This window comes from Oncorhynchus clarkii, chromosome 7 (genome assembly GCF_045791955.1).
Source record: "Oncorhynchus clarkii lewisi isolate Uvic-CL-2024 chromosome 7, UVic_Ocla_1.0, whole genome shotgun sequence".
Taxonomy (NCBI): domain Eukaryota; kingdom Metazoa; phylum Chordata; class Actinopteri; order Salmoniformes; family Salmonidae; genus Oncorhynchus; species Oncorhynchus clarkii.
The window spans coordinates 45,808,665-45,830,162 of record NC_092153.1 but is presented as its reverse complement, the minus strand read 5'-3'; the positions used below and the strand labels follow the sequence as shown (position 1 = coordinate 45,830,162).

The following is a 21,498-nucleotide window of genomic DNA, read 5'->3' as shown; positions in this document are numbered from 1 at the left end:
TATTAATCACCAACATTTTTTGGGAGCTAGATATTTATTTATGGCAATCCTCTCTCCCTGCAATTTGACGAGTGCCCTGCACCTGATGCTATAGATGTACAGCAAATCTGCAATCTGTTCACAAGTGCTTTCTGGTCACAAATCTTTCGATACGGGCGTTTGCCTTTGCGCGCAAATGCTGTTGACTGGTCATTGGTCAACAATCAAGACAATCAACTTTTTGGTTCTGAAGCACAGATGAGATGATTTTGAGACAAAGGTATAAAATACAAATGGTAGGCTATATGTAGTTTATTAAAATATCTAAGAAAAACATTAATTTTCACACATGCGACCCGACAAAAGAACCACTATGCTAGCTCACCTGACCTGGGTTGATTGACAGTTTACTGGTCCAATCAGAGGGCCAAGTGTGCGTTTCACTAGCCAATCTGTTGCACGTTTTTTTGCAAGTCGATTCTGCAGCTAGTGTCTGGCTGCGTGGAGAGTAATCATGGAGACTGTTCCACAAAATGAGTGACAATGTTACAAAACCTAACCAGATCATTTAAAGTAATCAGTCTTAAGTTAAAGTCGAGTCCCAAGTTTTGAGGCTCCAATTTCAAGTCAAGTCTCAAGTTATTTAAATTTCTATCAAGTTAAGTCTTCATGAATATGCATATACATCTTTTTTTATTTAACTAGGCAAGTCAGTTAAGAACGAATTCTTACTTACAATGACGGCCTATCCCGGCCAAAAATCTCAAGACAACTCCTATATTAAGTGTTTTTTTTTTCTCAAAGTTACCTGGATAGACAGTATATCCGTACACGAATAACAACTAAGGTATTACGAAACTTCTATTTGATCAATAACCCATTTTTGGTTGACCACTCTCATTGACCTCCATACAAAAAGTATTTTCTCTGCAAAACAAGGAAAAAACTTCACCTGCTGGAAGGAGACAGATTTTCCTGCGAGTTGGGCTTCTCTCTTCCTCTTTGTCCACACCTCTGCCATTCAGTGCTTTCAGAGTGTTCATTGTCATTATGACAATTGCAAATAATACTTAAATGTAGGCTACATGTAGGCCTAATGAAAAATAATATATTAACTGATATTTAAAGGTAGCAATTAAACAACAAACGCTGTTTAGTCTGCGCATCTATTACAACATGTCATTGTCTCCTTGCTCAAGTGGTTTACAATTGATTTCCATTTTTGTAATGGTTGCCAATTCCTATGGATATTTTTTTTCACTGTGCTCATCTTTCTGTCTGTCCTGTGCAACTATTTGCAATGCATCAGTGCAATAATGTGATCATAACCGGCCAAAAGTGATAACACCAATGCACTTTTTCTCCACAACATTACCGGACATGCATTTTCTATGCTTCTTTCCTTGAATAGGCTATTAGGCCTACATTTTTAGACAAGAAAATGATTATCCCTCGGCTACAACAATGCAGTGCAATGAGGAATGTATTATTGTTATCAAGTGAGGTCACCATTATTGTTCATTGGCTGTAAACTGTAGTGATGTAGGGTAATTTGAACAGGGGTGCAACTTTCTATTTATTTTTTGTCCTCCCCCTCCCCAGTTTTATCATTGTACTGTGATACAAAATGTGGCATCCGGGGGCCGAGGGGTTCGTGCTGATTGTATGGAGATTGTGCAGCAGTGTGTAAGAGGGAGGTTACTAGGTGTGAGAAGTGTGCAGAACGGCATGAGACAAAAGAATGTGTAGCATTGGGGAAAGAAGTGGTATGTGTTAATTGTAGGGGTGCTCATGGGGCTGGGGATCAGAAATGTCCCGTAAGAGAGTGGCAGGTTGAGGTTTCCTGGGTTAGAGTAGTGCAGTAGTTGTCATATGCTGAGGCAGTGAAGAAAGTAGAGGAAGATGGGTCAAGGGGGAGGGATCCTGAGAGGAATGGTGTGAGTAGTAGATCTGTACCAGTACAGAGATAAACCAGCAAGTGATATATGTTTCAGTAAGATTGGACTGTACTGCAGGGATGGAACGTAAGTCACAAAAAAAATTAGATTGTGATGGCAGCTGCAGAGAGGTATTTGGGTGTGTGAGACTTTGTCAGAAGAGTAGCAGGGTGTGTTAAGTGGTGGTGTCCCATCCTTTCAAGTTGTTGGCCTGCGGTAGGACTAAATAGATGTAAATAGTGGAGTAGGGTGATGTTTATTTATTATTATGTATATTTTTTTTTTGTGAGTGTAGTGTTAAATGGTAGGGTATTTGTTTATTTATTTTTCAAGCAAAGTATAAGGGAGTTATACTCCAGTCTAGTAGGTGGCGGTAATGCAAAATGGATTGGATGCCAATAGCCGTTAAACCTCATCGAATAATACAATTTAGCATCGGTGTGTTTTAGGACCATGCAGACCCGTCGGGTAGGCTGTTTGGTGGTTTCAGCTGGCTGAATTACAGTGCACTCTGAATCATGAGCCCCACCGTCTGCACAGTTGAAACATGGACACGTATTTTACATTTCTTACAGTGGTTTGCGGACAAACGCGCTTAAAATGTATCTTACATAACCAAGTTTCACATGCGTAGGTAGTTTCTTTAAAACAGGACAGACATACTTTTATTTTTCTCCATTCACCCTGCGGGTCAGACGCCGGCCACAAACACACCAGGAATTCTCTTCAGGTAGGCTGCTCAACCTGAACATCCGTCTTCACCTTTGAGATGACTCCTTTGACGAGTGCTCTACTCCTAGATGCAAAGCACGAAACTTGACTACACTTTTCCCAGCTCATCGGCAGCTTCACAATTTGACAACTCAAAATGGGTCTCCCACATATGCATGCTTACTCAACCAACGCATCCCAACACAAAACAAGTATCATTCATACACGTATCCTCCATTCAAGTTTTAGGCAACTTCCTTTTTGATCCAGTTTTCGACAATACTGTTATCCATTCAGGACGTTCATCTAAACCAACTTTGCTCGACGCACTGCTTAATTCGAACTCATCATCCACTTCCACCATCTCTCCCCCGGAAAATGTTGCTATTGCTGCGTACAAAACAAACTGGCAACTCGGAAAGATACAGGTCAAATCATTACGTCAGCGACCTTCAGGTCGGAGCTCTAGAAAGAGGCCCGATTCAGTTAAGAACAAACTCGTATTTACAATGACTGCCAAAACCTGACGACGCTGAGCCAATTGTGCGCCGCCCTATGGGACTCAATCATGGCCGGATGTCATACCGCCTGGATTCGAACCAGGGACTGCAGTTACGCCTCTTGCAATGAAATGCAGTGCCTTAGACCGCTGCTCCACTCCGTTCTCGAGTTGTATGACCGTTCAAATAGATGTTTCCCAGTCACCTCGTTTTATTTCGAGTTCCAAATTGTTTGTACTTATGTTTTTATAGAGGATGAGTCGGTTAGTTAACACAACTACTTGTACATTTTTTGTTATAAAACGAAGAAAATATATTGGTGATGGGTGTACACCTCCTTCAAGCGTGTGATTGCTGTAACTGTCATGCTGATATTGGCTACCTAGAGGTAGCTACTTCCCACGCCATTGCTGGACAGTTGTCAACATATTTTGGTATTACTTGTCAAGCGGGAGCTAAGGGCACTTTGTCCTCGTTGTTGCCGTTCATGCCCTTCCCATTGAGTGGTAGACTGTATGTCTGTATCAATGTGTAGGCTGCTATCTTGAAATAAAGTAATGTGAGAGGAAAATGGCCACGTAACTACCATCGCCGACACGACCATGATACACAGTACGAAGCACTTCAAATCCGTAGGCACAACACCAGAGGTAAGTTTACTATCCACCAATAGTGAAGCCCAGTCAGTCAAGCGAAACGGTCTTGAGTGGCAAGAAACATACCCAATTAGCGGATTCACTTTACATACACCCATTCTTTTCGACACACCCACTCCCCGGTCGCCATTGGGCTGCAGTTACCCATACTTGAACTAGCGCGAGTCAACCAACACTACATGAAAATGGAGGACTGAACGTGGACCGTGCAAGAACATAACGTCGAGGTTTACAAGTGGGTCGAATTGTACGTTATTTATCCAAACGATACTTGGTTAGCATTATTTGTAAATTACAAGCTATGGTTCAATAATGTTTGTTTGAAAGTATTGGATAGCTAACTAGTTGAAAGCTAGCGTCAGCTATCTAGGCGAAGCGCATGGTTGTGGCCTAGCTTGTTCGGGTACGTTACGCGTTTTGTAGTGACGTCAGTTACGGGTGATACAGCACGCTAATTAGTTAACTATATGTTCGTAAAGGTATCGTTTAAAGCTAAATCATTGTTTGTGTGTGCATTAATAACGCATGTTGTCTTGTGGCACGAGTTAATGTTGAGGTCACTGGTGATAGTTAGCTAATCCCAGCAAATGTCTACTAACGGTAACGTTAGGTTAATTTACCGTGTGACTCTGACTAGTTGCGCCATCCACCACAAGTCTCGTCGTTAGCTAGCATGGTAGCATGCCGTTTGATTTACCCACCGCGACCTAGCTATAGTAGCTCGCAATCTATGGTGTCGAAGTTCTCAGTGCACGCAGACTCCTTGCGACGTATTGGCGTTTCTTCCGTGTGGCAGCCACATTACGACGGTCAGGATTCTGTGCGGCCTGAAGAGCTATCCGGCATCTAGTTAGCACAGTCGGAATGAAATTACGTTAGGTATTTGTTTAAATAACAATTCCACACGCTTTAGAATAACATTGTAACTCACCTAACGTTAGCTAGTTAACAATGTTGCATTGACCACCCCTCCCCCACACGACAACTGGGGTGGGTCTGGGAGTGTTTCCCCGCTTTCTCACGTGGCTGTGTGCGGTGACCATAGTCAGGGAACAATCTGTGGTGGACCTCTCTTTCTCTCACCCCAACATCGTAGTTCTTAAATAGTTTATGTTGAGTCACTGCTTCTTCAAATCCAGACATTTCAAATTCCATCTTGTTTTATTTTTTATAACGATGTTTCCAAATGGTATGGACGGTAGGAATGATCAGAAGGCCTGAAGTTACCTCTCTGCCTTTTGTTTGCGCCCCATCTATTGGTGAGTTGTAATAATGTGGTGGGCCATTTTGCACTGCGTTTGCAAACCATCAATGTGTTGCTTTGGAGAAAAATATACCGTTTCTATTCAAAGATGAGCAGTGAATATGAAAAAGATCAGACCAATTATTGAATGTTCAGTGAAAGTAAATGTCAATGTTTCCCTGCATGTGTGTTTGTCTGTCATTGAAACATGGATCAGGGTACACATTTAAAACTGAAGAACTGTTGTGTATTGTGCTACTTCGATTGAATCAAAAGCCAGCCCCAGAGCTGTACTAATGTAATCAAGTGGATTTTGACTTGACGTTTTTGGTGTGAAGTGTTTATTTGGTGTGGAAAGCGTTCAGTAGGATTTTACAATCTAGTTCACTGTGTCATTGTGCACATTATGGTGCAATGTTTCTTAATGTACCAATTCACAAAATAAAAATATGACCTACTTGTATTCCAAACAACCCCAACAAAAACTGCATAAATGGTGTCTCCATTTCTTGCCATAGTTGTATATCCCCAATCCCCCCTTTTCATTGGGATATTATCATGCTGCATTGATATATTTGAATCACTCTTGCTGTAGAAGGTTAGTACCCATGTTTTGGTTATGTTTGTAAAAATCCATGCTCTTACCACAATTCTACAATTGCAACAGTTGGTTCTATTTATTCTCAGACATGTTTTCAAGATTGTGGTGTTGTCAGTGGGATTCAGGCCAGACTGCTCTTCTGAAAGTTGTACATGTATAGCAAGCTGCTTTGATCATGGGGAACATGTTCCACTTTGTTTATTTGAATAGGTAAAAAGTTACTTTAGATACACTACTAGGAATGTTTTATTGAGCTGTGGATTGATACTTTAGCTAATTGTTTATCATGCTACAGAGTTATTGCTCAAAATAATGATTGAAATGCTACCTTTAGCTGTTTTCAGTTCAACTGCTCTGATTTTTAAGCAGGCCAGAATTATATTATTTTTTGGCAACATTTGTCACATACTGCATTCTGTTACTCAGGGGAAAGAGCATGCATGGTTTGTAACATGTAGATCTACTTGTTGTGTTTTGTGTGATTTGATAGTGTAAACTACAATGTGGGATTTATGTTAGTTGGGATTGGGACACATTTTTTGTTACTCTGAATGAAGTTAGGTGGGGCTGATAATGATTACCTAGCCTCTTTCTTGAGTACTCCCAAAATCTTTTCTGATAAGTTGACTTTGTCTACCTTACATTGAACATAATTTGCAGTTGCAACTATTATTTTGCAACCCATTTATTTAAATATATCTGATTGAAGGGAACTATCATGAGACTAAAGGAAGTCAATCTGATAATGGCAAATTGTCAGTGATGACATACTGTTTCAGCAGCGTCTTGAATTTTTAATCGGTGACCTATGATCTGAAGTCCCAGACATTGAACAAAGTTAGGAGTTGGCTGGGTGCCAATATGTTGTGATGTATTGTGCTTTTCAAGGCTGCATACTGTTGCAATTTCCAACCCCTCAAATACTTAACAGTTTTATTCTGACTTATCTACAGGTCCAAGATCCCACTACCAGGCCTGTGATGATTACTGATCAGAACCTGCTGTGTGCGGAATCTGAAATCATCAGATAAGCCCTCGGTCAGTGTCCCACCACTACAGATCAGCAGGTTGGCTCATTTTTTTTATTCTGTGAAAGGACAAATGCGATGTACTCATTTGACTTTTGTAAACCGTATTTGTAGTGTAGATGTTTCAACAGACTTGTTCCAGTAGTGGTGTTCTATTTTGTTTTTGTAAGAATCTGATGACATTGGAGTATTTTGCCTAATTAGTGAACTTCCTCCGATTTTCTGCGCTTCCAAAATTATTTCCAATAGTAGATATCTTTTGTTAGTGAGTTAGGATGTATCAATGAGCAGCAAAGTCCCAAAATATGGCTTTGTAAAACCTGTGCATTTACAAATATTGTTCTGTGGAGGGGTTTTAGAATATTCATAACTTTGTTACATGAAAATGCTCCTGCTGTGGTTTGGTCATCTGGGGTGGGCGAACTACGGGCCATATCCTGCCCACCAGCCGATTTGAAATGTGTCCTGCGGGGGATTTGGTTTTTAAAAAATGTGGAAATTGTAATGGACCCATTTATAAAGAACTGCCCTTCTCTGACCCGCAAATACATTTTGTCGAACAAATCGATAAAAAAAATAAAAATGTCAAATCTTAAGTGTCAAAATCCAAATGTGGCCCGAGCCAAAATGTATTGCCCACCCTGATATAGACTAACAACTGGAGCGTTATCATAACTACAGCAGCCAGCCTGCTGTAGCTTGTTTGTGGAAAGGAAGAAAATTGGTATGAGGACTGCACTCGCTGTCACAAACAAATCTGGGATTTTGTTTTGAAAGGGTTGTCTATGGATATAAAGAAAGTAGTTGATCATGACAGTGCTGCTCCAACCCCCCTCCCCAAAACAACCACGCACTTCAGTTAAATGGAGTTGAAGAGTAGCTGTCTCACAGTTCGTCTCTTGTGCTCTTCTCTTAACTGTAGATATTCTGTTTGAAAGTAGTGAGTGACTCCATCTATGGAGGAGAATGTGAGTCCTGAGCTCTCTCTAGCTCCTGAGCCAGAGCAGAGCCAGGACCCTATGGATAGCAGCTCTCAAGGTACCTTGGACTAGCTTCTTTTCCCCTTTTCAGTGAGGGGGGGGGGGGGGCGTCATGATTGTCTCACTTTAAAAGGCACTGCACTGCTGGATCCTCTGCAAATCATTTGTAGGTTGTTAATTAGGGTATAGGGTCAGGATTGCTAGAATCATGACCAGCACAAGGGATTTCACTATCCCCTTATACGCTTTGAATACCTAATTAGCTTTCTAGTCTTTTGATTGGCAAAATCTGCTACTTTACCTAAATGTATTGTCCCTTAATGTGTCATTTACATCAACAGCTATTCTTGAGGACTATAAAGCCGAGAAGGAGGACGGAGAAGATAAAGAAGACCAAGAGCATGGTAACAATGATACGCAGGAAAAGCTAGAGAACGCAGAGCAATCTGCTAAGACCACAAACGAGTTCAAGAAAACCTGGGGATTCCGACGGACCACCATAGCCAAGAGAGAAATGCCCGGAGACACTGCTGCTGAGAGCCAGGATGGCCATGCAGGGCCTGTACGTCGCAGTGGAAGGCAGGCAAAACGCACTGACAAACTGGAGGAGTTCCTGCTCACCACCAAGAGAGCGCGCACAGTAGGGAGGAGGAGTGCACCTGGCAGCATAGAGGCTGGGGATCCTCCCTCACAGACCCCTACAGATGCAGAGACGGCCTCCGAGGCCAGTTTTGACGGCAACGCAGAGGCCAAGTCTGTGGACGATAAGCCAGATTCTCCAGTGAGGAAGACGAGGAGCAGGAAGAAGACAACTCGGAAGGCTAAGGGCCGTGGCAGAAGCAGGGTTGGCTCTGTCAGTGATGATGGAAGCTCTGACAATGAGAAGTTTAGTGGCGATGCTCTCAAAGAGCTCCAGGAGGAGGAGGAGAAGGGTAGTGGGGATACACCCAAAGAGCTCCAGGAGGAAGAGGGTAGTGGAGATGCACCCAAAGAGCTCCAGGAAGAGGAGGGTAGCACAGATGTACCCAAAGAGCTCCAGGAAGAGGAGGGTAGTGGAGATGCACCCAAAGAGCTCCAGGAAGAGGGGGGTAGCGGAGATGCGCCCAAAGAGCTCCAGGAAGAGGAGGGCAGCGGAGATGCATCCAAAGAGCTCCAGGAGGAGAAGAACGGTAATGGAGATGCACCCAAAGAGCCACAGCCCGAGGAGAAGGAGCAGCAGGACAAGAAGACAACCAGCCCTGAGGAGGAAGAGAAGGATGACACAGTGCAGCCAGAGCAGGACTCTGTGAAGAAAGAAAAAGAGGAAGAGAAGGGAAAAAAGAGGTGCGTGGAGAAGCCCATAGACGCCAGTGGCGAGCGTGCCTCCAGGTCCAGGAGTCCTGCTAAGGCAGCTAGTAGGGGAACCACCCCCAACAAGAGAGACACCAAGTCCAGAGGAGGGATAAAGACCCGCAATGACCAGGAGGAAGATGAATCCCCATCGTCATCCTCGTCATCCAGTGACTCCGGCGACGATGAAGGATACGACCCTAATGCACTGTACTGCATCTGTCGACAGAAACACAACAAAAGGTATGCATTTGGATGTCTTTCAATTGGAAATCCAATGCCTCTAGTTCTTACAATTGCTCTATCTGATCCTTCATGGATTACCTCCGTTGCCCACCTACAAGGGGATGAGTGGTTAGTGATTAGTTGGCCGGAGTGATGTGCTTGACTTGTATTCTATGCTTTAGCAGCGACTTTGTTCCACATTGTTAACCCACTTTTGGACTAGCTATTTTTTCATATCTGTCTCTGTGCTCTGCTAAGTGTTCTGTGTGCACCCAGGTTCATGATCTGCTGCGACCGCTGTGAGGAGTGGTTCCATGGAGACTGTGTGGGCATCACTGAGGCTCGTGGACGTCTGATGGAGAGGAACGGGGAGGACTACGTCTGCCCCAACTGCACCACCAAGAAGAGCCAGACGGCCAAGCCCAATGGCAAACCCAAAGCAGCTGCCCCCGGGGCCCTCAAGGCCGAGCAGAGCCCCTCTGTGGCGGCTCCCTCAGCTGGGATGGAAGAAAGGGGTGACGACTTGGGGATCAAAGGGAGGATAGAGAAGACCACCAACCCCAGTGGGAAAAAGAAGATCAAGATCTTTCAGGCGGTAGGTTTCTGTTACTTTTCTCACAGCCCCGGTGGATGAAATCAACAGATGCTCAGGCTTATAATGTCATGCCAATAATGACTTACTTAAAGATGTCTGAGAGCACCATATTAGGGATGGGCGTGAGTACTCGATTCAAGGTCTGTATTTGATTATTAATAATTGAGTACAAGCACTCAATGTATATGCACAGATATAGAGAATGTCAAGTGTAGTGAAAAAAAAAAATTCGGTTGTGTATCATAAGAACCAGTAATTGGAACAACCAATGGTGTACCGCAAACTGTATTTCCATCAGCTTCTTAAATAATTGAGTATACGAACATACTTTCTTTGAAATGACCATCCCTACTCCATATGACAATTTGTATATTGTAATCCCTGACACTTTTGCCTGTACAAGAATCCGTCTGTGGCATTGTCTGTGTTGCACTGTGCACCTTTGTGACCTGTTTGAATTTCATCAGGCGGCAGAGGAGTCTAAGCTGCCCAAATGCATCGGGCCAGGCTGTGAGAAGACCGCCCTGAAGGACTCTGTCTACTGCGGCAGCGAGTGCATCCTGAGACACGCCGCCGCAGCCATGGCAGCCAAGTCAATTTCTGAACCCAAGCAGAAAGATCAAGACAAGGCTAAGGGACAGAAAAAAACACCTGGTGCCAGGGCAACGACCAAGGTAAACAAAGGGTTCATAAGATAACAACAATGTTTATATTTTCACCTATTGTTCTGGAGAGTTGAGAAACCTTTCACTGATCTTATTGGAACCAGTGCACTGGTTATTAATACAATGAGTGGAGCATAAATTAAGCGCAATATGTATTCCAATGTTTTTGAAATAAGTTTTCCAAATCTGCCCCAAAAATGTACACCAATTTCTTATATGAAATTCTATATTTCTTTCTGTGAAATTGTGACTCATTACCAATGACTAACAAGGCCAGGCTAGATTTTTTTTCTGAAATATCTGAGTAATTATAGTGAAATGACAAAATGTCTGTTTACTTGCTAGATTATTTTTTCCTGGGTCATTGTTAACATTCATGGGAAGGTTGGCAATTGATTGCATCAGCAGGAACTACAAAACAGAATTCTGTTATGAGGAACATCTTGCCGAGGAGGGATGGGGTGACGTTGCCCCAGGAGAAATGGTGCCGTCAGAAAGTTTTCATGCCTTTTGACTTATTCTACATTATGTTGCAGCCCGAATTAAAAAACACAAAAAATTTAAAAAAATATTTAAAAAAAACATCCAGCCCATCTACATACCGATACCCCATATTGACCAAGCGAAAACATGTTTTTAGAAATTTTGGCTAATTTATTGAAAATTAAATGGAGCTATCTAAGTATTCACACCCCTTTTGCTATCACCATCAAAATTTAGCTCAGTTAAAGACCTACACTGGTCCAAAAACCCTGTTTGGTTTTCCAAAATGGCCCGGGGGCTTTCCCATCCCTACCCGATATGCGTTCTAAAAATGTTTATTTAGAGATCCAGACTCTAGGACAACTAAACCCATTCGATATAGACCTGGTCGGGTCTGATCCAAGTGAGGGAAGCAACAGAAAAGTCAATTTTTAAGCTACTTTATTAGCCGGAGCTGATTAAGCTTGAGGTAGGAAGTGGTGACACGAGCACGGGCCTTGCTGTGTGTGTGTAGGCTACTGTGAGAGTGAGCAAGGGACACTGAGTGCAGGGAGGAGGGAGAGATGGCAACCACCAAGCCGACTTGATCTATAGTAGACTAATAGCTGCCATATCTAGGTTATTTCATTCAATATGATTACGTAGTACCTGCCTTGACTGCATCAAACTGTGAGAAGCTACTCCATTCAGAATATTTAAGTAGCAGCCTACATGTTGGCTCTTGGTTGTTGTAGCCTATCCTTCAACTTTTAATTCCATCTTCCATTGATTTTTAGGTATCTCATAACTTTTGCCACACAGGGAGGCTCTGACTAGCCTATTTTCATGACTTATGATTGGCCAACAACAAGCTACACTCTCCACTCTTGTGAAAAGCAAGCATAAATTATACAATATCGCTCTCTACTGCAGTGGTCACGTTTGGATATGTATGGGTCCCTCCTGACAAGCCAGTTAAAGTTACACTGACTTGTGACATTTATTTAGAATTCTGGCTCCGGACCCCCTCAGGTATTTGGGTAGAGGTGGATCCGTGACGACCTCTAGCACAGGTGCATCCAATTTCCTTTGATCAACTTGATTGGAGTCCACCTGTGGCCAATTAAATTCTTTGGACATGATTTAGAAAGAAACACACCTGTCTATATAAGATCCCACAGTTGACAGTGCATGTCAGAGCAGAAGCCATACCATGAAGTCCAAGGAGCTCTCCGAAGATCTCCAAGTTGGAATTGTGATGAGGCATATAGTATCTGGGGAAGGGTATAAAACAATTTCTAGATTGTTGAACTTTTCCAAGAGTAGTGGTCTCCATCGTTAGGAAATGGGAAAAATCTGGAACTACCCAGACTCTGCCTAGAGTTGGCCGTCCGACCAAACTGTGCAACCGGGCAATAAGGACCTTGGTCAGGGAGGTGACCAAGAACCCAATGAACAGAAATAGAGAGTGCCTTGGCTGAGATGGGATAACCTGGCAGAAGGACAACAGTGTCTGGTGAAGTGCTGTAATCTGGGCTCTATAGGTTAGTGGCCAGACGGAAGCCACTCCTGAGAAATAGGCACATGACTGCATGCCTGGAGTTTGCAGAAAGGCATGAGAAAGACTTGTAATTTAAGGCAAACGAGTCTGGTGTGATGAGACACATTTTACTCTGAATGCAAAGGGCTAAATCTGGAGAGGAGCAGGCACAGCTCATCACCTGTCTAACACAATCCATACTGTGAAGTATGGTGGTGGCAGCTTAGTTACAGTTCATATAAGGAAATCGCTCAATTCATATAAACTCATTAGGCCCAAATCTATGGATTACACATCACCTGGGAATACGGAAATGCATTGGTTGGTCACACAGTGCATTTGGAAAGTATTCAGACCCCTTGACGTTTTACACATTTTGTTACTTTAGTCTTATTCTAAAATGGATAAAATATTTTCCCCCCTCCTCAATTTACACACAATACCCCCACAATGACGAAGCAGGTTTTTAGAAATTTTAGCAAATGTATTACAAATAAACTGATCACATTTACATCGGTATTCAGACCCTTTACTCGGTACTTTGTTGAAGAACCGTTGGCAGCGATTACAACCTTGTGTCTTTGGTATGACGTTACAAGCTTGGTACACCTGTATTTGGGGAGTTTTTCCCATTCTCTGCAGATCCTCTCTAGCTCTGTCAGGTTGGATGGGGAGGTTCGCTGCACAGCTATTTTCAGGTCTCTCCAGAGATGCTCGATCGGGTTCAAGTCTGGGTTCTGGCTGGGCCACTCAAGGACATTCAGAGATGTGTCCCGAAGCCGCTCCTGCTCCGTTAATCTTTGCCTCAGTCCTGACTAGTCTCCCAGTCCCTGCTGCTGAAAAACAGGCCTTTCATCTTGCCACTCAACCATAAAGGCCCTGACCAAGACCCTTCTCCCCCGATTGCTCCGTTTGGCCGGGCGGCCAGCTCTAGGAAGGGTCTTGGTGGTTCCAAATGATAGAGGCCGCGGTGTTCTTAGGGACCTTCGATGCTGCAGAAATCTTTTGGTGCCCTTCCTTAGATCTGTGCATCGACACACTCCTGTCTTGGAGCTTTACGGACAGTTCATTCGACCTAATGGCTTGGTTTTTGCTCTGACATGCACTGTCAACTGTGGGACCTTTATTTAGACAGGTGTGTGCCTTTCCAAATGATGTCCAATCATTTGAATTTACAGCAGGTGGACTCCAAGTTGTAGAAACATCTCAAGGGTAATCAATGGAAACAGGATGCACCTGAGCTCAATTGTGAGTCTCATCGCAAAGGGCCTGAATACTTATGTAATTAAGGTATTTGATTTAACTTTTTATAAATTTGCAAACATTTCTAAACATGTTTTTGCTTTGTCATTATGGGGTAGTGTGTGTGTATTGAGGAAACATTTAGTTAATCCAGTTTAGAATAAGGCTGTAATGTAACAATGTGGAAAGGTCTAGGAGTCAGAATACTTTCTGTTGTGCACTGTGCCTTAAGAAAAAGGGCCGTGGATCAGAACCTGTCAGTATCTGGTGTGACCACCATTTTTATCATGCAGCCTGACACATCTCCTTTGCATAGAGTTGATCAGGCTGCTGATTGTGTTCTGTGGAATGTTTTCCCATCTTCGATGACTGTGCGAAGTTGCTGGTAATTGGCGGCAACTTGAACACGCTGTCGTACATGTCAATCCAGAGCGTTGCAAACATGCTCCATGTCTGGTGAGTATGCAGGCCATGGAAGAACTGGGACATTGAACTTCCAGGAATTGTGTACAGATCCTTGGGGGCTGTGCATTATCATGCTGAAGCGTGAGGTGATGGCAGCAGAGGAATGGCACGGCAATGGTCTCAGGATCTCATCACGGTATCTCTGCTTTCAAATTGCCATCGATAAAATTTTGTTTGTTCGTTGTCTGTAGCTTATGCCTGCCCATAACATAAACCCACCGCCACCATGGGGCACTCTTTACGGAGTCTTCCATCATCTCGGTGAAGTTGAAACTGGGATTCGTCCTTGAAGAGCACACTACTCCAGCGCACCGGTGAGCATTTGCACTCTGAATTCAGATCAAAACCTTGATGAGGACGACGAGCACACAGATGCGCTTCCCTGAGATGATTTCTGACAGTTTTTGCAGAAATTCGTTGTTTGTGCAAACCTATAGTTTTATCAGCTCTCCGGCTTGCTAGTCTCTGACCATCCCTCAGGTGAAGAAGCCGGATGTGGAGGTCCTGCGCTGGCATGGTTACACGTGGTCTACTGTTGTGAGGCCGGTTGGATGTACTACCAAAGTCTAAAAACAATAACGTTGGAGGTGGCTTATGGTAGAGAAATTGCATTTAAATTCTCTGCCAACAGCTCTGGTGGACATTCCTGCAGTCAGCATGCCAATTGCACGCTCCCTCAACTTGAGACATCTGTGGCATTGTGTTGTGTGACAGAACTGCACATTTTAGCGTGGCCTTTTTTGTCCCCCAGTACAAGGTGCACCTATGTAACAATCATGCTGATATGCCACACCCGTCAGGTGGATGGAATATCTTGGCAAATGATAAATGTTCACTAATAGGGATGTAAACAAATTTGTCTACAATTTTAGATTATTTTTTTTTGCGTATGGGACATTTCTAGGATCTTTTGTTTCAGCTGATTGGACCAACAGTTTAGATATTTTTGTTCAGTATACATCCTGCATTACACAAATCAAGTTTTGCTATGGAACCTTTCCTGTGCCCTGTTACTGATTTTTGACTGAATGTCTCTTCATGCAGAAGAGTTCCACCACCGGAAGGAAGACCAGCAAGAGGTCCACAGAGGAGTCGTCGTCTGACAGTGAGGATGACAAGAAGGATGGTGATGAAGAGCAGAATGCAGAGCAGCAGCCACCACCACCCACCATGTCGTCCTGGTCCAGCGACCATAATTACAATGCAGTAACGCCAGAAAAGACTACACCCATAGCACCACCAACAGTGTTAAACAAAACGTGTATGTATCTCTTTGACGGTCTTAATAATCCACTTTTAAACATTTTGTCGTCTCTCACTATAGGGGTTGTCAAGTGAGCCATCTGAATGTATTTGCATCGCTCTATTACGAGTTCTTAAACAAAACCACATTATTTTCCCATTGATAAATGTGGTTGCTGTTATGGCAACGTAATGCCTTCGATCAGTGGTGTCACATTTATTTCATGGAGGGCCTAGCTTTAGTTCATCAATCAAGTACAAGGGAGGAGCGAAAACCCGCAGACACTTGGGCCTCTTTGGAATGAGATTGACACACGTGCCTTAGATTAATGGCCCAGATCTTTGGGGAAAGCACTAATGAGAATGGGTCCCCAAATGTATTTGGAGTTTGAAAGTGTGTTTCATGGTTACTTAGTCAGGTATACAGAGTTACTGAGTGGGTAAGTACACATTTCTATGAAAGGATACAAACGTGACTATTTTAGGATTTATTTCTAAAGCTGTGTAAAAAAGAAAAAGAAAAACACACAAACGGTAACCATGAACAAAGCAATGATTGGGGATTATTTATGATAAATGAATCAAAGGTTACTGTATGCTGTGCGAATGTGTGTTGGCACTCATGTGGTGCGTGTGAGAATCTCCACGTGCTCCTCCAAACTGCTGTTCATCTAGAGGCAGTCCCTCTCGAGCAGGTAGGTCTCAGCATTTTTAAAAGTTTTTAATCCTGGATTTATACAGGGAACTATACAGAAATACAGCTCACACTGTTGATGAATTGAGCTATAAGTATTCGGTGCAACCAAGGAAGTATTCACGATTAGCATTGTGAATGGTGTGCTGTTTCTTTATTGAATGTCATGCATCCAAACTCCCTCTGGGGCACTGGCGATAAAATAAAAGGTGTTAAGACAGATTTTTTGGAAGCCTTGATTGATTATATGAGGGGTCTCGGATTACTTAGGATGTCCTGGCCAGTTTCTCTCGGACAGCATGTGACACAGATCTACACGCCACGAGAGGAAGTGAAAGTCTGAAGCGGACTGACTCGGACAGCTGGAACAGGAAATCTATTGTTTCTTCTACTGAGACAAGACCTGCTAAAGACACTGCCCAGAAGTCTTCAGCACAGAAGTATTAGATGACTAGAAGAAGAGTGGAACACCAGAGTCGTCATCAACTAAACATAAAGAGCAGGGTGGCAGACCATTATTACCTAAGTTCTACCACACTTCTGTTTTACTGATATGAAATTACTGAGACTTTTAGGGACAATTTAGTATTTTTTGCTATGAACTCAGCTTTGTTTCAAAGCTTTAGCCAGGTTTCTAATTTTGAGGGAAGTAATTAGACAGGTTATGTATAGTTTGGAATGCAAGTATTTTAAATGTGTGTATTTGCATTGGTAGTTCATGACTTCAGGAATCTGCTTAGCCATGTAATTACAGCTGCCTGTTCTTCAGATGTATGGGGAGAGATGCCATATGTTATTAACTCATGACCTGCTTGCATGTCTATATACATTCAGATCTCCAATATATTATTTGCGCACATACATTTTAATAGTTTGCCAAGTGTTTTTGTGAGCAAATCAGTCGCATTGAAATTTCTATTGTGGCCCGTTTGTCTAAACGGGTATTTTTTGAAATCTGTGTATATGAACATATTGGTGATTTTAAAAGAATGCAAGTGATAATTGTTGTACAGGTAAGAACAGGTTGAGTAGTTAGGGCTGGAGGTGAATGATGTGTGCCTTTGGCTCAACGAGCAATTGTGTAATTGGACATGGCAGTAGCATTTTCTGCTGATGGCACTCACAGGTATATCCGTTTTTAATGTACAGACATTTCTCATACTTTGGTAATGAGAAACAACGACGTGGCAGAAAATATCTGCTTTAACAAAGCTATGACTAATATCGATGTCCAAATTTTTACATATCAAGTCATACAAAAGCGATTGGTACTAGTATACTTGTCAGGCACAACTGGTGCCCCTGGGGAAAGATGTTGCATTGATCTTGAATTCAACTTAATATTCCTTGACAAATATTTTGTCTTTATTGAACGCTCATTAGATGTGTGTACAGCTGAAGGTAGATGGTATTGTTAGAACAACCCTAGCTCTGTGTGCTGGCCTCACAGCAATATGAATTTTCAGTGGTGAAAATATCAGATTTGGTGTGGGATGTCTGAAGATATGTAGAAGGAGATGAACGTTCAGACATTCTTTGCCCAAACATGGTAAGTTGAACTATTGGTTATTTTCTGGCCACTTGATACAGTGGGTCAACTAGTGGGATCTTCAAAGGGAGAGTTGCATCCTAATGGAATCTATTTTTAATTTTGTGTAAACCCCTGTACCCAGTGACTTTCCAGACAAGTGTTTTTTTTTAGGGCTTAATATCTGATGGGTTGTTGATCGGGGTCTAGTGCTGTAGCTCAGGAATGGATGTAAAATGGTATGCATTTTATGTGTTGCTTTTTTTTTGCTAATTTAGTACACAGTCGGGCCTAGGAGCGTTTAGTACGTCGGTCCCTTCTGATAACACTGAAGTGGTGTCTCGCCTACATTCTTCATGAAGAGGATCACCACCATTTGAACTAATGTTGAGACGATTGGAATTGCAGCACCCCAAAATGGGTCCCTTTTATCCAAATTCATTTTACATCAATTTTAGCCAGAGAATAAAAGATTTCCAAATTCTGTTTTATATTTATTGAAGCTATTTTATGTGCATGCTTATGGTTGGCTTTCTCCGTGTGTGGAAAGATGTATTTTAACCAGGTTTGTTTTGTGTTTGTCGAGGTATTTATCATTAGATCCAAAAGGGGGAGGAGGTCCCATCTTCAATATTTTGTTCTTTGGATGCATTCTGGTGTTTTTTTCTGGCAGTCTGTCAATAAGTGAATCTAAGATCACATTACATATGCCATCATTGTATATACTTATGTGTTCTTAACTGATTTGCTATTGAAATGTTTTACATTTTTCCCCCTGAATTCAATTGACTTGTCATATTTTTTCATGATGGGTCATAAACTGTTTCTACTTGTGTTTAATGCAAGCTGTTTTACGCTCCACAGCTCTTGTAGAGAAGGGGAGTGAAGAGGACCAGAGTGAGAAGGAATCAACCCCTTCTGAGAAGAAGTCACCTGCTTCTACAGCGCCGCTCAAAGGAGGAAAGAAGTCCCCCAGCCCCAGATTATTAAAGACATACACCAGACGCAATAAACCAGCAACTCCAGGAAGCAGTGCTAAGGCACCAAAGAAACAACCACCCCCCCCTCCTAACAAATCCAAGAAACCACCTCCACCGCCTGCTGTCCTGACCCCTTCTGCCCCAGGTTCTTTAGATGCCCCACGACATCACGTCACAGGAGCCCTGAGGGTTGGCAAGTCCAGCTTTACCATCCCCAAGAAGCAGGCCCAGCCCCAGCAAAGGGACTCCTCAGGTCGTAGTCCGTCCAGAGTCGCATCCTCAGCCCCTTCCACCCGACACCATGAGCCAGGCGCTTCTGCACCTTCCATGATGTGCCCGACAGCTCCGCCCAACAACCAGATGAGACAGAACATCCGCCGCTCGCTCACAGACATCCTCTACAAGAGGTGAGTATCCCAGAAGTCCTAGAACTAGACTGATCCAAGTTCCGAGAGAATGGCTTAAATTGTCTCTTGAACTTCATGCAAGGTCATTCATCTGATTTATGGTTTTAATGTAGATTTTTTAAGAGAATACTAAGAAGTTGTTGTAGGCCAATGGAAAATACAGTTGTCGGAAGGAAGTTTACATACACTTAGGTTCGAGTCATTAATACTAATTTTTTAACCACTCCACAAATTTCTTGTTAACAAACTATAGTTTTGGCAAGTCGGTTAGGACATCTACTTTGTGCATGACACAAGTCATTTTTCCAGCAATTGTTTACAGACAGATTATTTCACTTATAAATGTCACAATTCCAGTGGGTCTGAAGTTTACATACACTAAGTTGACTGTGCCTTTAAACAGCTTGGAAAATTCCAGAAAATTGTCATGGCTTTAGAAGCTTCTGATAGGCTAACTGACATAATTTGAGTCATTTGGTGGTGTACCTGTGGATGTATTTCAAGGCCTACCTTCAAACTCAGTGCCTCTTTGCTTGACATGGGAAAGTCAAAAGAAATCAGCCAAGACCTCAGAAAAACAATTGTAGACCTCCACAAGTCTGGTTCATCCTTGGGAGAAATTTCCAAATGCCTGAAGGTGCCACGTTCATCTGTACAAACAATAGTATGCAAGTATAAACACCATGGGACCGCGTAGCCGTCATACCGCTCAGGAAGGCGACACCTTCTGTCTCCTAGAGATGAACGTATGTTGGTGCGAAAAGTGCAAATCAATCCCAGAACAACAGCAAAGGGCCCTGTGAAGATGCTGGAGGAAACGGGTACAAAAGTATCTATAGCCACAGTAAAACAAGTCCTATATCGACATAACCTGAAAGGCCGCTCAGCAAGGAAGAGGCCACTGCTCCAAAACCGCCATAAAAATGCCAGACTACGATTTGCAACTGCACATGGGGACAAAGATCATACTTTTTGGAGAAATGTCCTCTGGTCTGATGAAACAAAAACAGAACTGTTTGGTCATAATGACCATCGTTATGTTTGGAGGGAAAAGGGGGAGGCTTGCAAGCTAAAGAACACTATCCCAACCGTGAAGCACAGAGGTGGCAGCATCATGTTGTGGGGGTGCTTTGCTGCAGGAGGGACTGATGCACTTCACAAAATAGATGGCATCAAGAAAAGGCAGGAAAATGGTGTGCATATATTGAAGCAACATCTCAATACATCATTCAGGAAGCTAAAGCTTTGTCACAAATGGGTCTTCCAAATGGACAATGACCCCAGGCATACTTCCAAAGTTGTGGCAAAATGGCTTAACGACAACAAAGTCAAGGTATTGGGAGTGGCCATCACAAAGCCCTGACCTCAATCCTAGTGTAAATTTGTGGGCAGAACTGAAAAGGTGTGTGTGAGCAAGGAGGCCTACAAACCTGACTCTGTTACACCAGCTCTGTCAGGAGGAATGGGCCAAAATTCACCCAACTTATTGTGGGAAGCTTGTGGAAGGCTACCCAAAACGTTTGACCCAAGTTAAACAATTTTAAAAGCTTTGCTACCAAATATTTATTAAGTGTATGTAAACTTCTGACCCACTGGGAATGTGATGCTGAAATAAATCACTCTCTACTATTATTCTGATATTTCACATTCTTAAAATTAAAGTGGCGATCCTAACTGACCTATGACAGGGAATTTTTACTAGGATTAAATGTCAGGAATTGTGAAACTTAGTTTAAATGTATTTGGCTAAGGTGTATGTGAACTTCTGACTTCAACTGTACATGTTCCCCACATCTTTACAACTACATTGTCTAGAATGTATAGCTCTAAAATGTGTGTGACCAATGCAATTTGATTTATTGTCCCACCAGGGTGAGTGACAGTGATGATTTGAACATGTCTGAGAACGACGTGGGAAAACTGGCGGTCAGCATTGAGAAGGAGATGTTCAACCTGTGCCTTTGCACAGACAGCAAGTACAAGAACAAGTACAGATCCCTCATGTTTAACCTGAAGGACCCCAAAAACAAGGTGAGTCCACAGGTGTCTGCAGAAGTGACTAGTCAAGCGATAAGTGGTGTAGACTAAACCAAATATGGTAAATGTTGGAAAGCCATGTACATGTAACTGCCAAAACAACGTAAATACCAACATAAAGTGTCTTAATAGGGCGTTGGGCCACCATGAACCAGAACAGCTTCAATGTGCATAGATTCTACAAGCATCTGGAACTCTATTGGTGGGATGCGACAGGAAATTCCTTTGTGTTTTGTTGTTGTTGTTGGAGAACGCAGTCTCGGGCGCCACTCCAGAGTCTCCTATAAGTGTTCAATTGGGTTGAGATCTGGTAATTGAGATGGTATATGGTTTACATTGTTTTCATGCTCATCAAACCATTGTGATCACTCGTGCCCTGTGGATGGGGGCATTGTCATCCTGTGGGGGTGTAACCATGGTATCCAAAATAACTGGGCCTGCCCAACATTTAT

The 21,498-nt window shown here is 42.8% G+C and overlaps 1 protein-coding gene across 11 annotated transcripts in view; it reads left to right on the top strand.

Moving 5' to 3' along the window:
• Positions 1–2,390: 2,390 nt before the first annotated feature.
• The window catches only part of LOC139413382 (death-inducer obliterator 1-like), a 28,829-nt gene continuing 9,721 nt past the window's right edge, over positions 2,391–21,498 (top strand). For 2 of the 11 annotated variants that reach the window (XM_071160698.1, XM_071160694.1), the window contains exons 1-9: positions 3,911–4,030; positions 6,581–6,694; positions 7,578–7,693; positions 7,977–9,207; positions 9,466–9,784; positions 10,252–10,458; positions 15,203–15,419; positions 18,487–19,009; positions 20,881–21,040. In XM_071160698.1, coding sequence (XP_071016799.1) covers positions 7,612–7,693; positions 7,977–9,207; positions 9,466–9,784; positions 10,252–10,458; positions 15,203–15,419; positions 18,487–19,009; positions 20,881–21,040 — 2,739 coding nt within the window. In that variant the 5' untranslated portion in view covers positions 3,911–4,030; positions 6,581–6,694; positions 7,578–7,611. Of the gene's footprint in view, positions 2,647–3,893; positions 5,043–6,580; positions 6,695–7,577; positions 7,694–7,976; positions 9,208–9,465; positions 9,785–10,251; positions 10,459–15,202; positions 15,420–18,486; positions 19,010–20,880; positions 21,041–21,498 lie in introns of those variants that run through there. The other 9 variants (XM_071160699.1, XM_071160695.1, XM_071160700.1 and 6 more) reach the window with 7 other exon arrangements.